This window comes from Trichosurus vulpecula, chromosome 5 (assembly GCF_011100635.1).
Source record: "Trichosurus vulpecula isolate mTriVul1 chromosome 5, mTriVul1.pri, whole genome shotgun sequence".
NCBI lineage: Eukaryota > Metazoa > Chordata > Mammalia > Diprotodontia > Phalangeridae > Trichosurus > Trichosurus vulpecula.
Genome location: NC_050577.1, coordinates 189,582,784 through 189,600,097, shown reverse-complemented (window position 1 = coordinate 189,600,097; position 17,314 = coordinate 189,582,784). Strand labels below are relative to the sequence as shown.

General features: G+C 37.2%; 1 protein-coding gene across 1 annotated transcript in view; it reads left to right on the top strand.

The window, feature by feature from the left end:
• Window positions 1-17,314, top strand: part of PTPRO (protein tyrosine phosphatase receptor type O) — a 211,090-nt gene that overhangs the window by 103,702 nt on the left and 90,074 nt on the right. The window contains exons 4-7 of the mRNA XM_036759490.1: window positions 1,274-1,426; window positions 5,501-5,944; window positions 12,533-12,694; window positions 16,114-16,313. Coding sequence (XP_036615385.1) covers window positions 1,274-1,426; window positions 5,501-5,944; window positions 12,533-12,694; window positions 16,114-16,313 — 959 coding nt within the window. The remainder of the gene's footprint in view (window positions 1-1,273; window positions 1,427-5,500; window positions 5,945-12,532; window positions 12,695-16,113; window positions 16,314-17,314) is intronic.

Below are 17,314 nucleotides of genomic sequence, written 5' to 3'. Positions count from 1 at the left end.
AAAGAACCTAAAGAGTGTTCCTAGGGATTATGAATGCCTGGGCAAGGATTAAGTCTTTAGGGGAAAATAAATGAATTTCTTATCATTTGAGACTGCCAATGGAAAAAATGACAGATTGAAGAAGTGAATAGAAAATAAAAGCTGAGGAAGATTTAGGCTAAGAACAGGTTGTCTTATAATGTGATTTGGGTTTTTTAACCATGGTTTAAAATTTGATCATGAGAGCTTTAAATTGAACATCTGTGGGGAAGGCGGAAACTGCCTTTACACGTTTGCTAGTTAGATAACTCTGAAAATAGTAAATACAGCCTAAGAAGTATGTCAGTAGACACAAGCAGCAATTCACAGAAGACAATCTCCAAGAAGAAAAGATGGCTTCAGATATTTATCTACAAAGCCACAACACATAGGTGATAGACAAAGTCAATCTTAATGCAAAGAACTAAATTTGAACTTACAGATATCACTGAGGTAAGTTAGTATTCTTACTGGAGAATGTATTTGAAAGAGTATTATGCTTTATTCAAAGGGAACAGAATAGATAATGACAATGATAGAGAAGCTTTGCACATTAAAAGGATATACTGATAAGGAAATCCATGATGCTTTTCTTTCACTCCCTTTATCTTTCTTTGAACAAAGTATAATTCAAGTCAAATCAATAAGCATTTATTAAGCACCTGCTGTATGCTAGGCATTGTACTAAGTGCTGAGAGTATACCCTTTCATATTTGTGTTCTAGTCACTTGAAATGGATTTTATGGTAATTATTCATATTGGCACAATAACAATGGTAATAAATAATAGCTTAGTTTTAAAAATTCAAAATCTATTTTCCCCCTCTTCTTGGGTAAACTGCCTGCCAGCAGGCTAATTTTAAAACATGGGCTTCAATATGTATAACTCCTACATAATTGCTAGTCACTAAGATATGAAGTAATTCTTTTAAAAAAACCTTGAGTTTTTGAAGGAAAATTTGTATAGCTGCTTTAATTTAGCTCATCCTGCTAATTAGTTCATTCAAATTCTTGTAGTCTAAAGATTTACATTTCTTTTTTCCTGCCTTTATAGGAATTCCAGGTGGGAAGTTTTGAGAGAGATTTGAAATATGCTACCATCCCTACACAGCCTTCTGGCTATCTGTTTCTGGGCCCACTCCTTTACTAGATAACCCCTTACATGTGCTTTCCTAAATGGCGTTCACTTATGCTGAAATTTATAAAGTATGCTTTGAGTGCCAAATTTAGAAATTGATGTATTTTTGTCTCTACAGATTTTTTTAAAGGTAAAACAGTTTTTAATCATTGGCTACCTGGGATATGTTATAGTAATATTACCTTTCAGCTAGTATCTGAGGCGACGTTCAACAAAAGCACCCTGGTGGAATACAGTGGTATAAGTCATGAACCCAAACAGCACAGAACAGGTGAGTTTTCTGAAAAACAAAATTATGTGAGCAAAATGAGTAAATTAAAAAGAATGTAAAATGTGACATTTTCTTCACAGTGTTTCTACTTCTGTTTTATATAAATTCTATTCCAATACCAGGGGAACTATTGTGCTAATATTTATATAATAATCTAATAAATATTTTCTATTAGTTTAAAAGGAGCATAGTATATTCTAAATAAATTTTAAACAAGGGCAAGGTAATATATGACAGTTGCGAGGCTTTAAATGACCATATGTCCACTATACTAGTATCTAAGGATAAAGAACATAATGGAACATACAATAAGATTTTATCAGGAAATTTAAAAATAAATAAATTTTGTGAAACAGAACAACTAGAATCTACTTTTTATTTAAAAAGTGGCATAAAAACAAGCTGTTCCTTACACTGTTTCACAAAAAAATGTTCCTAGCCTGAATAGAAAGCACTTTAGTATAGGTTTTTGTCAAGATAGAAAATTGGAGTTTGAATAAAAATGCATTTAAAGCATTATTAACATAAGTTAGTCCTAATTATACTTCATAAATGCATCTATGCATGTATATATGTAATGAGTAAATGGGTGAAGTCACGCATTTGTGCATTAGCCCACTATTTTATACATCAGCCTTTTCCCTTGTCAATTATAGGCTAGACAATAGGCTAGACAATACAAAACAATTGCAACTAAGCAACTTTGCATCAAAAAGGGAAGCAGTCTGCTGTAGGAGAATAAGCTCTGGACTGGGAGAAACAGGATCACAAAATCATAGAATTTCCAACTTGGAGGGGACCTCAGTAGCCATTTATTCCAATCTGTACCTGAAAAGGAATCCTCTCTATCTCATACCTGAAAAGTGGTTGTTCTGTTTTTGTTTAAAATCCTCCAAGGAGGGAAAACTCACTACCTTTCAAGGTGCTCTTTTGTTTAGCTCTAATTATTAGGACATTTCCCCTACTATAACAATTAAATTTACCTCATTGCAATTTCCGCCCTCCATTGCTTCTGATTCTTTCCACTGTTGCCAAGTAGAACAAATCTTTCAGGTGATAGGCTTTCAAATACTACAAGATAACTTTTGTAGGTGTGCTACTCCCTTCCCAATGCCAGCCTTCTCTTCTCCAAATTAAACATTCTTAATTTTTTTCAACTTACCCTTACACAGCATAAACATGAGGTCCTTCACCATCCTTCTCCTTTTTCTCTCTCCAACTTATCAAAGTCATTCCTAACAGATGGACACAAAACTAAACCCAATATTCTAGGTGTGGTATAACCAAGCCAAAGTACAACAAGATTAACATCTTCCTATTTCTAGATCATGTCTCCCTTAATGTAATCAAAAGTAGCAATTTTCTTGACCACCATATAAAACTATTGACTTATGCTGAGCTTGCAATGCACAAAAAAACCCACATTTTCAGACAAACTGCTCTCTAACTATGCCCAGGCCCCATTGAATACTATGATATTGATTTTTTGGAACCTAAATATAAGAGATTTCATGTTTCTTCCTATTCAATTTAATTATCTCATATTTGGCTCAATGTTCTATATATTGAGATATGTTTAATTCTTGATATCATTTATATGTTACCCATCCTTTCTAGCTTTCTAACATCTGAAGATTTCATAAGCTCTTCATTCTTTATCTAAGTCATTTCTAAAAATTTTCAATAGCATGGGGCCAAGGAGAGATGATGGGAGAAACTATTGTAGCTGTCTTTCCAAAATGACATTAATGACTACCTTTTGAGTCCAGCCATTGACATAGTTTCAAAACTACTTGTGTCTAGCTATGTGCTTTGCTAAAATATAGGCAATCTCTCCTTATACTATTCCCCTGACCTGCCACCCCTATTTAAAAAAAAGGAAATAAGGTCAGTCTGACTTCATGATCACTGCTTTCTTTTCTAGATGTTCCTTGACCAGTATTTTAATGATACATTCTAGAATTTTCAGGATTCCCAGTCACATTCACTCTCATATAGTTTTTGGGCTCTTCTGCTTCATCCTGGAGCATCTCTCTTGTTCTTCTGGGTCTTTCAAGGGTCACATCTGCCAGTTCTTTCACTACCTGAAGATGTAGTTCATCTGGGCCAGGTAGTTTGGACCTATGACAGACAGCAAAATGGTCTCTTTTTATCTCCCAATTGGTCTTGGGAACCAACTGCCCATACACCCTCTTTCTATTTTTTGCAATGCAAATAGCATTCTGATTGGGAGAAAAGGCAGAGGCAAAATTAGAATAGTTTACCTGTCTTTACTTTGTCCGCTGTCCTTGGCTTAGCTAACTCATGATCCATACCCCTCTTTCAGGCAATGTAGCTCTAAAAAAATCATTTTGTTGTCCATAGATTTACCCTCAGCTCCTTCTGAGTTTTAACAGTCTTTCTGTATTTGTCCTGTCTTATGTGCCCTTACTTCAAGCTGATATAGGAATCTTTTTAAAAATCTAAGTAAGTTAGTGAGTTTCCTATGCATCCGTATCAGTATCTTTAGGCAACTCCCCCTTTTCTTCCTCATCAGAATTGTCATTTTCTGTGTTTTCAGAGCTTTTTGAAGAAATAAAATTATCATAAAGAGAAGTCAAGAAATCATTATCTACTCAGATTTTGGCAGAGAGAGAGCTTTAGCAGATGTCTGTATAATTTCAGTGTATGATAACTACTATATCATACCTCTGTGCTAGAATTGTGATTTGATTCCCAAACCTTTTCTCCAATTCTTTCTTTTTCAGGCCGTATACATTGTACTCTCATGACAGTATCATTAATGATTCCTCTTCTATCAGTCTTTATCCAAATGCTTTCCATAATATTTCCCTACTCCAATTCCTTACTTTCCTCAAATGAGTATAAATTCTTAAACAACATTATTTGCCCCATCCTCTCCCACTTTTATCTGTCTTTTTTCTTTTGAACAAGGTATACCCTTCTAGCTTCATATTCTAGTCATGGGTCTCATGAGTCTCCTCATGTATTTGTTACACCTGTGAAATGAAATTTGCCTCCTTGTATTAGGATCTCCAGTGCATCTAGCGAGCATACCTGGCTTATAGTCCTGGCTCTGTGACTAACTAATTGCTTGACTTTAGGCTAGGAATTTCACCTCTCTGGGTGAATCAATAAAATGAAAGAGTTGGACTAGGTGGTTTCTAAGATCCCTTTCAAATCTTTCATCTTATGATTCTATAATCATCTGGATTTCTACTTGTATCCCCTTGTGCAGTATGCCTCCAGAAAAGTATGCTTTTCTCACAATTTCTAAATCAGTTTTATATTTTGACAAGTTGTAAAATCTTTTAAAATCCTTTTTAATTAGGTGTATAGCACCAAGTCAAGTGTCTACCAATAGTTGTTGTCACAGAACTGAGATAAGGCATTTGTCCATACTAGGAAATTTTCATTTCTGTTGCTGTGTTACTAGTCCACCAGAAGTTTTGAATGTGAACATGGAATTTGATTTACTACACAAATACTCATGACCTATAGAAAAAAATAATGATCTGGCATAAAGAAGTATGCATTTATAACAGGTAATATTAAGAAGTTCCTCCTTGAGCCCTCATAGGTGCTCCACTCCAGGCATCTGCCTACTTTTTATCTTTTGATAAAAAAGTTCTGCAGTTTCTTGCCCCCAAAAATATATAGTTTAGACTTTCTATAAGAAAGGCATGGAGCTAGGAAATGCATCTAAATTAAAATTAAGATGATGGCAAATTCTTTTTAACTTGTCCATTTTAACATTACTTTGCCGAGGAAAAGGTCAAACTACCACATGAACAAAAATATTATCACAAATTAATGTCCTTGAAAAGGAATAAGTATGATGATAGATTGTAGTTATTGTGGTTACCAGATTATAAACTTCAGGATCTTTAAAAAATTAAAGTTCAAGTAAGTTCAAATGCAAGTGGACTTTACAACAGATCTACTCACGTATGAAAATACCACTCCATGTTGTATTTCTGACTAATTCTTGTACCTTTAATTCATTAATTGGTTGGAATTTCTTCCATTGAAATAAGATACAAGATATACTAAATACCATTTCTCTCTTTCCAGCTCCTTTCCCACCTCAAAACATCTCTGTCCGATTTGTAAACCTGAACAAGAATAACTGGGAAGAAGAGAGTGGAAGTTTCCCAGAGGAATCATTCCTGAAGCCACAAGATGTCATTGAGAAAGAGAAACTGCTTCATTTTACAGATGATCCTCCTGAAATTTCCTCAGCCAATACTTCTTCTGGGTGGCCAGATTTTAATAGTAGTGATGAGGAAACAACACTTCAGCCATATTGGTGGGATAGTGAAACTGTAACACCAGAAAGTGAAGATGAATTTGTCAGTGTACTTCCCAGGGAAGATAAAATTAATAATACAGTTAGTCCGATTGAGAAATCAACATCAGCACCTTTATCTTTTTTCCCTGTACAAATGATATTGAACTGGTTGCCCCCAAAACCACCTACCGCCTTTGATGGGTTCCATATTCGCATAGAGAGAGAAGGTAAAGCAATAGCCCTTTGTTAGTCTTCAGAGATATTTCAGTAGGAAATAGTTTGGGGAGAGGAGAATTAAATTCAGGAAATCACTGCAGATTAAAAGGAACATAGGCTAAGAAGAAAAATTGTAAAGGTTTGGATTACTCCACTCAGGTTGTACTCTGACTCCTCATTGGAGCATGGAGGTAATCAAAGAATTTCAAAGGCTTTGCCAGCAGAATGCAAACTTATAGTCTTATCAACCTGAAAAAGAATACAAATATGGCCTTGGTGATATGAAAGGAAGACAATAACATACATACATGCATATTTTGGTACAGACAGCCTGTAATTTCATTGATATGAGGAATCAATGAGGAATTTCCTCCCACCCACACAGATCAGCACGTCTTACTGGGTTAAATGAGAGATTAAGTGACTTGTCCAGAGTCACACATACTCAGTATGCATCAGAGGGAGAATCTGAACCCAGGTTGTCTCATCTTGGAGGCTAGCTATCTGTTTGCCTAATAATAATAACAGCAGCAGCAACAACAATGATGATTATAATGATGATAGTACAATTTTACATGGCTATTTAAAGTCGGTTCTACAGTCTGGGTGTTCTCACTCCAAGTCAGTTATTGTTTCCACTGAGTCATACTGGCATAAATACTGGAAACCGCACATATGCTTCACTTCTCAACAATTCTACCCCATCAGGCAACTGAGGAAGACCTAGAATTACAGGCCTGACCTTTATAATTTAGAGAAAGGAACAGAAGAACTTTGACCAAAGATCTATTTTCTTGTACCCACATTTAAGATCCTTACTATGTCCTCTTCCAGCATATGATCAATTTGCAAGGCGGCTAGTTTCATGATAATTATCAGTTCCGTGCTGTGTCTGCAGAATACACAGGTCCTTACCCTTTTCTTTCTGAAAGTGTCTTACCCTCTTTGCCACCCATCACTGGCACTTTTCCACAGAGCAGCTGTGAAGTAAAGCAGGAAAGACAGAGCAGATGGCACTTTCACTGTAGCTACTAAAATTCTATCTTGTGTCCATTCACTCAGCATCTGGTACCTAGTTTTTCCATTTTAGCACACATATATTACAGCAATGCTGTTACATTTCACTAAAGAATGAATTGCATACATTTTTAAACATCTTGCTGACTGATACTACCATTTGTTCTTAGAAGTCTTCTTGGAATTGTTAATACATAGATATACTTATATGTTGAGACTGAATGATACCTCTGTCATCAGAGCAGGTCCTTAGAGTTAGGTAGTCATGTATGCAAAAAGCAACAAAGAGGCAGTGTCACTGGATCATAGAGGATTTGACCCTGTTTTGTTTATATAGATAAAAATATATATATATATATATACATATATATGATATAATATAGCATAATATAATATGATAAGAAAGGATAGGATAGGACAATACAATATATGATACAATAAAATGCAATATAATGTACATTATTACATTATATTATATTACATTGCATATACTTTATGTTAGATTACATTATATCATATCATCATATCATATCATATCATATCGTATCATATCATATCATATCATATCATCATATCATATCATATCATATCATATCATATCATATATCACATAGAATAAGCAATTGCCCTTGTTCTATTTAGTAAAAGAATAAGCAATTGGCCCTCTTTTGTTTGATAGAGGAGAAAACAACATTTGTGGGTTTTTCAACAATGCCCAACTATTATGTAAGGTATATATTTGGTTGCTGTCTAAATATATAAAGACAGTTTGGCTCACATGTAGCTTGGATAGATATCTGATCTGGAATTTGGCTGACCCCTCTCTAAGAGAAACTCAATTTCTGCTTTGTGAGGAATAGGAAGAGAGCCAAGGTTGGGCACTTATTACTTCTCTCACCTGTATCCCAGAGGAATAATGGTCTTAAATTATATCCATCCACCACACTTCATATATTGGTAGATTAGAGGAACAATTCTTTGGTGCCTAGGACAAACACCACTTTCCCTAATCACACTCAGGACTTAGCTTACTCTCACCAGCTTAGCTCTCTCCAACTCCCAGACACTGGTTACACAAAAGAAATCACAAATACCTAGTATACCTCTTTATCAAAGTAAGCAGTAAGGAGAAATTGAGGAAGTTCTATAAATTAGAATAGAACAAAGGTTACACAAGAGTAAAAGGACTTTTCAGCTGAGCGTGACAAGGTCTTAGCTCAGGCTTATTTAAGAGATGCCTTCTTAGATGATCTCTAGGATTACAAGCACTGAAGTTCAAGGGACTTGTTGGAGGCCAGTTCTCTACACGCATGCAGCCCCAAGGTCTCCCGATTCAAAAGCTTGCCTCTCATGACCACCTGTTTCAAAGTCGTCCAACAATCTAATAAAATTCCTGCTGCCTTCATGCAGGTACTTGGTGCCTTGGCTTAGCATTGCCCCAGTCAATCAGGAGTTATATCTCCTTCTTATCTACATAGCCTGTAGCTTCACAGGGCTGTCCCTCAGAAAAATGATCCAACACCTGTGGGCAGAAGCATTACATTCACATGAGACTAGCAAAAAAAATTATATGTCTCTTCTTTTTCTATTATTGGATATATTTGACTGAGAATGGGTTCTTTGGAGCTCAGAAATGTCTCTTCTTGCCTGTCTCTTGAATACTCGATTCTTTTAGCTTATTGTGTTAGTCGAGTCACTTAATAGTGCAGATCACATGCTGACCTACATTGGTAGAGGGAATTTCCTCCCTAAGAGTTCCCTATACCAACAAAATGACAGAGCCAGTTCAAAAACAACTGAAAATTGCATTTTTTAAAAGGCAAAATATAGATTCTGGGTGAGGGCCTCTCATGGGAAGCAGGCAGCTTGGTATAATAGAGTCTATAATGGCTTGGAGTCAGAAGACTGGGGTTTAAGCCTGCTCCCATTGCTTATCATGTGACTGTGGAGAAGTCTATTAATTTCTCTGAGTGTCAATTCCCTCTTCTGTAAAATGAGAATGTTAATACCACCTATCTTACAGACTTGTGGGAAAAGTGCTATACAGAATTATATAAATGAGAACTATTACAATGAGCCTGGCATTCAAAGTTCCCTTCAAAATACTCAACCTACTTTTCCAGCCTTTTATTCCCTTCCACATAAGGTCCTGTTCTGTCAAAGTGGCTTACTCAGCATTTTCCTAAGTCTTTGTTCCTGCTCTTCCCTACACTCCTTCCCTCCAGCTCTGTCTGTTTAATTCCAATTCATCCTTTGAAGATTTCAAATGGAAGGAAGGAAGAAAGAAAAAAAGCATTTATTAAGCACCTACTGTGTGCCAGGCACTGTGCCAAGTACTTGAGAAATATTATCTCATTTGATCCTCACAAAAACCCTTGGAGCGAGATGCTATTATCATCTCCATTTTATAATTGAAGAAACTGAGGCAGCTATCAAATTAAGTGACTTACGTAGGATCACATGGGTTGTAGGTATCTGGGGCTGGATTTGAACTCAGGTCTTCCTAACTCCAGACCCGATGCTCTATTCACTACATCATCTAGTTGCCTCAGGAGGCCACTCAAATAATTTCTTATGATTTGGAAATCTAATGACCCTCTTTTGCTGAATGTGTATTTTTTCCCTACTACCACAGTAGACTATATATTATCTTCTAAGCCAAAGCTTGAAGTTATTTGAAGTCAGGGAGCATGTCTTATCATAAGCAGCTAGGTGTTGCAGTGGATAGAGTGCTGGGTCTGAAGTCAGGAAGACTCCTCTTCCTCCATTCAAATCTGGCTTCAGATGCTTACTGGCTTTGTAACCCTGGGCAAGTCTCTTAATCTTGTTTGCCTCAATTCCTCATCTGTAAAATGGAGAAGGAAATGGCAAACCACTTCTGTATCTTTGCCAAGGAAACCCCAAATGGAGTCACAAAGATTCAGACATGATGGAACAACAGCATGTCATATCAATCTTTTGTATTCTCACAGTGCTATTTATATAGAAAATATTTAATAGATAAAGATATAAGCTTTAGTGCATGGATTTCGATGACTATTTGGCTATCTAGAGACTTTTTTGGGGGGCCACTTCTTAGTTCTTGGTTGTGCTCTTCTTAGGTGAGGTTGCTTGGCAACTGAATCCAGAAAAAAAAGGTATCATTATACATCTAACATAGTTTAATAGATAGTAGACATTTTGGATAGGTAAACTTCTTAATTTAAATTTTACTACCTCTGTAACTTTATTTGACGCCCATACTCCCTTGAAACTGCCGTTCTTTTGTTCCTGTCAAGTGTTCTTAAGACTGTTTTGTCAGATATTTTATTCATGTCTGACACTTCATGACCCCATTTAGTGTTTTCTTGCCAAAAATACTAGAGTGATTTGCTATTTCCTCCTCCAGTTCCTTTTACAGATGAGGAAACTGAGGCAAACAAGGTGAGGTGACTTGTCTAGGATCACACAACTAGTAAGTGTCTGAGGCCAGATCTAAACTCAGGAAGCTTTATCTTCCTGACCTCAGGCCCAATACTGTATCTACTTAGCTACCCCTGTTCTTAAGACTAGATGTCCACTTTCTGATGTGTCATCCTTTGTCCTTATCTCCTGAATATTCCACCCATTCTGGATTTTAAGCCATCCCTCCCCAGACTCATGGTACAGTGGAAAGAACACTGTGTTTATAATTGGAGGATCTGGATTTGAATTTTGGTTTTGCCATTTACTACCTTTGTTGATCTTGGCAAGCCTCTTAACCTCTCTGGATCTCAGTTTACTCATCTATAAAATGAGGGGATTGGACTAGGTGACCTACACATTCTTACCAGCTCTATGATCCTATGAACTAGAATCACTAGCTTTGAGATAGAGTGGGGAGAATGAGGTGGTCCAGTGGATAGAGTGCCTGGCCAAAAGCCAGGAAGATTTGAGTTCAAAACCAATCTCAGACACTTACTAGTCATGTGACCCTGGGCAAGTCACTTAACCTCTGTCTACCTCAGTTTCCTTGTCTGCAAAATAGGGATAATAATAGCACCTACCTCACAGGGGCTGTTGTGAGGATCAAATGAGATAATTCTAAAGTGTTTAGCACAGTGCTTGGCACATAGCAAGTGCTATACAAATGTTAACTATCATAATTATAATAATAATTATTATTATAAATGGAAGAAGCACTGGATTTGTGTTAGAACACTTCTTAACTTTGTGACCTTGGATTAACTGCTTTGAGCCTAAGTTTCTTCATCTGTAAAATGAAGAAAATATTACTTGCACTCCTACCTACTTCACAAAATTGTTTTAAAAAACAAAGGAGAGAATGGATATGAAAAGGATTGGTGTCAGTAAAGTTCTATATAAAATGGTTATTATCAGTTTCATCTGTCAAATTAAAAGGACAGAGGTCCACTCCTAAATGAAAGCATTTTGCTAGTTATCACTGGGGCAAGATTTCCTCTCATCTCTCTTCTGTTTTTCTTTTTTTCTGCCATTGGCTACATTTGACTGAAAATAGGATCTTTGTAGAAAGCTCCGAATTTTCTTTCTTGCTGCCTATTCCCTTGAAGACTCAATCAGCCCTTTACCCTATTGCTATGTGGTTTTTTGAAGGCTAGTTGTGACATGAACTTCAGATCATGACTTCAAATAAGAAAGTAAGCAGCTGGAGATGAACTTTGATGTAATGGAGACTCAGTTTTGCTGCCAACGTTCTTGTCACAAATGACAGAAAATATTTTATTTCTAACTTGAAATGTCTAAAGAAATTCTCAGAGAGGGTCCAGGATATTTAATGAATCCCAAAGCAGCAATGAGATCTTCTGTTCTGGTTAGTTTTCATTTGTTACTCATTGAGGATTATGTAGATGACCTTCCTTGACATTCATCTCCTTCCATTTGGAACAAGTAATTTTTCCATAAAGATAAAAGGAGTATATATAATCTCAGTTTCCAGATTCATAGGCTCAACCAGCCCATATTACTTGTCTAAGTAAAAATGAAATTTGAATCCTATGCTTCATTATTCCTTCATGTCAGCCTTTCCTTAGAATCAAGTCAACAAGCATTTATTAGGCACTTTCTATGTGCCAAGCACTGTGCTAAATTGTGCAAATGCAAAGAAAAGCAAAAATAATCCATGCTCTCAAGAAGCCCATAGTTTATGGGGGAAACAACATGAAAACAACTGAGTACAAACAAGATGTATACAGCGGGTCATTAACAGATGGAAGTCACTAGCACTAAGGAAATGGCATGTTTTTGCAAGGAACTGTGGGAGGCCAGTGTCATTGAATCATAGAGTACGTGAAAGGGAGAAAAGTATAAGTCTGGAAAGGTAGGAAGAGATCTAGTTGTGGAATTAAATGATGAGGATTTTAATTTGTCCTAGAAGGAATAGGGAGCCCCTTGGGTTTTCTTAATAAGGGGGGAGGAGTGGTAATCAGCCCTGTACTTTAGGAAGATCAATTTTGACCAGTTAAACTTAATTAACAGCCCTGCAGTTCCTGTAGCTTCTGATACTTATTCTTTGTCCAGTTAATTTGTCTATATTAATCTCTAACTCCCATAAATCCATATTTTCCTTTTCTTTGATGATTTAGAAAACTCTACTGAATTTTTGACAGTGGATGAGGAAGCCCATGAATTTGTCACTGAACTGAACGAGCCTGGGAAATATAAATTATCGGTGACGACTTTTAGTTCCTCTGGATCTTGTGAAACAAGGGGAAGTCAATCAGCCAAATCAATTAGTTTTTACATCAGTAAGTACCAATGAAAGACGATGATAACGGTGCGAGTGAAAAGATCGATGGTATTTCAAACTATTTCCCGAGCTTAGGGGACCCTGTGAAGCCTACAAGGTCAGGAGGGGCTGGATCCCATCACTCATTTAGCAGAAAGAACACATCTAGCAGGGGCAGCTGGGTGACATGGTGAATGCATGGCACTGGCATTGGAGTCAGGAAAAATGGAGTTCAAATCCTGGCTCAGACAATTACTAGCTCTATGGCCCTGGGGCAAATCTCTATCAGCCTCCATTTCTTCATCCATAAAATGACAATAACATTAGCACCTACATCATGAGGTGGTGGGGAAGAGGAAAGGAGGAAAGAAAGATAAGTATTTATGTAGCACCTAAGAAAGGCCAAGCATTGTGCTAAGCGGTTTTTACAAATATGATCTCATCTGATCCTCACAACAACTTTTTTGAGGTGCTATGGTTATTCCCAATTTACTGTTGAGGAAACTAAGGTTAAATGAGTTGTCCAGGGTCACACAGCTAGTATATGTCTGAGGCTGGATTTGAACTCAGATCTTCCTGACTGCAGGTCCAGGCTCCATCTACTGTACCACCTAACTGCCTATAATGAGGAACAAATGAGATAACATATATAGAGTGTTTTGCAAACCTTAAAGCACTATATACATGCTAGCAATTATGATTGAGAGGCTGATTTGTTCAGTAGATAGAGAGCTGGCCTCATAGCAAGAATGACCTGGATTCAACCACTTTTAACCATAGTGACTGTATGACACTAGGTAAGTCAATTAGCTTTTCAGTGCTCTAGGCCAGAGGTGTCAAACACTGAGCCTTGACACTCCCAAGTATATGTGGAACCAAATTAAAATGTAATTGGGAAATATTTAACAAAATAAATTAAAATGCAATAAAACATAGATAACATTACTAAAACCAAGTCAATATGCAGCCTGCAGGGATCCTTATGTATGGGTTATTGGCACCCATCCCCACTTTCTATTTCATTTTGACATTGCTATCTTAAGCAGCTTTTAATGACTATAAATTGTTGACCTTCATTGGTAGAGGGAATTTTATTATCTGGGGGTTTCCAGGACCCATGAAATCCCAGGGCCAGTCTCCATCCCTATGCGTCGTTTGTTAAACTGACTCTTTGGTTTTCCTTGAATTTATGCAAAACTTTTATAAAAACCACCAACATTATCAAGTGCTTATTTTATTACGTTCAAGATACTGTGATAAGCCCTGGAGATATAAACAAAAATCCCTGCTTTAAAGGAATTTACCTTCTAATGAGGGAAACAACATACAAAATAAGTTCAGTGTAATTGGAAGATACCTTTAAACAGGATTTATAATGAGTTTCTGATGTAAGAAAAAATACAGAGAGCCTAAAACAAAAATGTTATCTGATCATCCAATGTTATCGGTCCAAGGAAGGTTTATTTCCCAAAGGAGGTTGAAAGAGAGTAAAGTGAACCCTCTAGGTCACCATAAAATATTCTATTTAAAAACAATATTTTAGGCAAACCTCCCAAATTTGTGGAACATTTAGAAGTTCAAGGTCGTTTACTCTGCTTGTTTAGAAAGCCATTCATGGAATTTTGATCTATGTAAAACCAAAGGAGATGGAGAACAATTCAGTCACTTCTAGAGGTATAAATATTGCTCAAAATAACTGCTGAAAGAAATCTATAGATCTTTTTTTTATTTTGCAAACAAACAAATAATGAATGTTTCTCTACGAAGTTTTTGCTTGGAGGCCTAAGTCCTCCAAGTCTTCATTGTCAGACTTGATAATTGCTATTTGTGTGTGTATTTAATAAACTTTTTTTTTTTGCAGCGGGGAAGGCAGGGCAATTGGGGTTAAGTGACTTGCCCAAGGTCACACAGCTAGTAAATGTGTCAAGTGTCTGAGGCTGGATTTGAACTCAGGTACTCCTGACTCCAGGGCTGGTGCTCTACTCACTGTGCCACCTAGCTGCCCCTTAATAAACATTTTTGAATAATTTTCTGAGGTTTATTTTAAGTGCAGACCTTTAGGATGGTTCGCATCCCTTTCCAAGCACAGTAATGATCCCCTTGCAGCTGCAGACTGCAGTGTGCCCAGACACTCAGCTCAAGTGGCATCTCCTCCTTGAGCCCTTCTCTGACTTCTCCAGTCAGATTAATGCTCCCTTTCTCTGAATTCTTATTGCACCTTGCACTGTATAGCATGAAGTGTATCACTGGCTTATATTTTTCTACAATTATTTTCTGTATCTAAGTCTTGGTCCTCAACCAAATTATGAACCCATCAAAGGCAAAGGCCATATATCCTACTTTTTTATCTTTCCCACAAATGTTAATACACAGTGGTTACATAATAGATGCCTAGGGATTGTAAAAAACAAAAATCAAAGCACAGTTCTATTTTTTCAGGGGATTTCTCAAAACAATGTCTAATCCAAGGGAATGATGCTAATGGTGAAGTCTCAGGCTTAGGGGCAACTTAAGTAAAGTCAACAAGCATTTTTAAGTGTCTATGTGCCAGGCAATGTGCTAAGTGCTGGGATATAAAGAAAGGCAAAACAAAACCAAAAACAGAACCTGCTGTCAAGGAGCTCCAGTCTAACAGGAGAGACAAAAAATAAACTAATAAGAACTAACAAGGGATAAACAGGGTAAATTGGAGATAATTTCAGAGGGAAGGAGCTAAGAATTAGGAACAGGAAAAGCTTTTTGTAGAACAGAAGTTGAGATTTAAACTGAGTCTTAAAATTAGGGAAGCCAGAATGCAGAGATGAAGAAAGTTTGGGGCTGTGGGAAATTCCAGTTCCCTTCAAATGACCACGCACCATTCAGGCAGCCCCCACCGTGGAGGCTGTCCCCACTGTGGCCCTTTGGGTCACCTCAAATGGAACAGATTCACAATTTTCTGATTTCACAATTCACTGATTTATCACCAAATTCCTAACTGCTCTCATAGTACTGAGATGGCAGCTAATTGGAATATATCTCAAGTTAATCAGATCCTGTGTGCTGGAGACCCTGAGGGCAAAGGTGCTCTGAACATTGATAAAATGACTTGTAGAAGTGCCAGCTATCTGGTTAATAGAGAAATTAATACAGAAGCAAATAATCATTATCTCTTTAGTTAGGGATTTGCTAGAAAGTTCAAGGATCCAGTAAACAATGGAAATGAAGCTCACATTTTCCATTGAAGAAGAAAATTGCTTGAGGTCAGGTGTTGAAGGAGTAATGTTGAGGATTATGGAGAATGTCAATCCAAAGGGCTCTCCCTCTAGTTCATTTCACCTCTCTGGAATAACCTTTGAAAGGGAGAAGGAAAACAAGATAGAAAAAAAACCCACTAACGTGCTTTCATCTCTCCTGTTGTGAATTACTCAGCATGCTTCCTACTGCCGTTTGTATTTGCAGGTCCTATGGGAGAATGGATTGAAGAACTAACAGAGAAGCCTCAGCATGTCCGTGTGAATGTTTTAAGCTCAACCACTGCCTTAATGTCCTGGACATCTTCTCAAGAGAGCGACAGCAATAACACAATTGTGTCTGTTGTGTCTCTAACCTGCCAGAAACAAAAGGAAAGTCAAAGACTTGAAAAACATTATTGTACTCAGGTAAGAAAAAAATCCCAATATGTAAACCCACCTGACTGTAACTCTGGGAGGCAAGGACTAAAACAAGTTTCAAAAATCTAAGATGAGGGGCAGCTAGGTGGCATAGTGAATAGAGCAGTGGCCCTGGGGTCAGGAGGACCTGAGTTCAAATCTGGCCTCAGACACTTGACACTTACTAGTTGTGTGACCTTGGGCAAGTCACTTAACCCCAACTGCCCTGCCTTCCCCTCCTCCAAAAAAGAAAAAGTAATACCAGTTTTTTAAGAAAAAAACTAAGGTGATACAATAACTCTCTGAGTTAGCCTTACATAGAGTAGTGTTAGTAGAAACTAGAAGAAGAATCTAGAAATAGTTTTGGCTGGCACTATTGAAGTTTTTAAATTTTTGTTAATGTTTAAAAATTGTCGTTTCCACTGAGGAGACTTGTTTAGAATGTGAATTCGATTCAAGGGCTGCTCTTATTAAGGGTGCTCTGTGAAAAGTAGGGGGCTAGATGCTAGGGTATGCAAGGACAAATATAAGACAGAATCCACCCTCCTGTGCTAGACTTAGAGTCAGGAAGACCTGAGTTCAAATCTTGCTTTAAACACATCCTAAGTGAGTAAGGACAAAATGAGAGAATATTTACAAAGTCCTTTACAAACCTTAAAGCATTGTAGGTGATAGATATTATTATTGAAGAGTTTAGAAGTACTGACATTCTCTAGGGGTGCTGGGACCCCAAGAATGCCAAGGCAGGGTTGCCTGGAACGAATTCACACACTCAAGCCTTCTTTCAGTCGAGGTACCGATAGTAGTGGGTGAAGTTCCTTGGGGGAACTTGCAACTTAATAGGGGTGAGTCTAAAGCTATAAGCTTTATAAGCCACATAATAGAAATGGGGCAGGGAAAGGAATGTTAAGGATGCTAATTAGCTAATGTAAGGGGTCCAGGTGTCTTTGGGAGCAGGCATCAGTGATCTATGGATGGGAAAAGTCGGGGAATCTGCAGAGATAACTTTG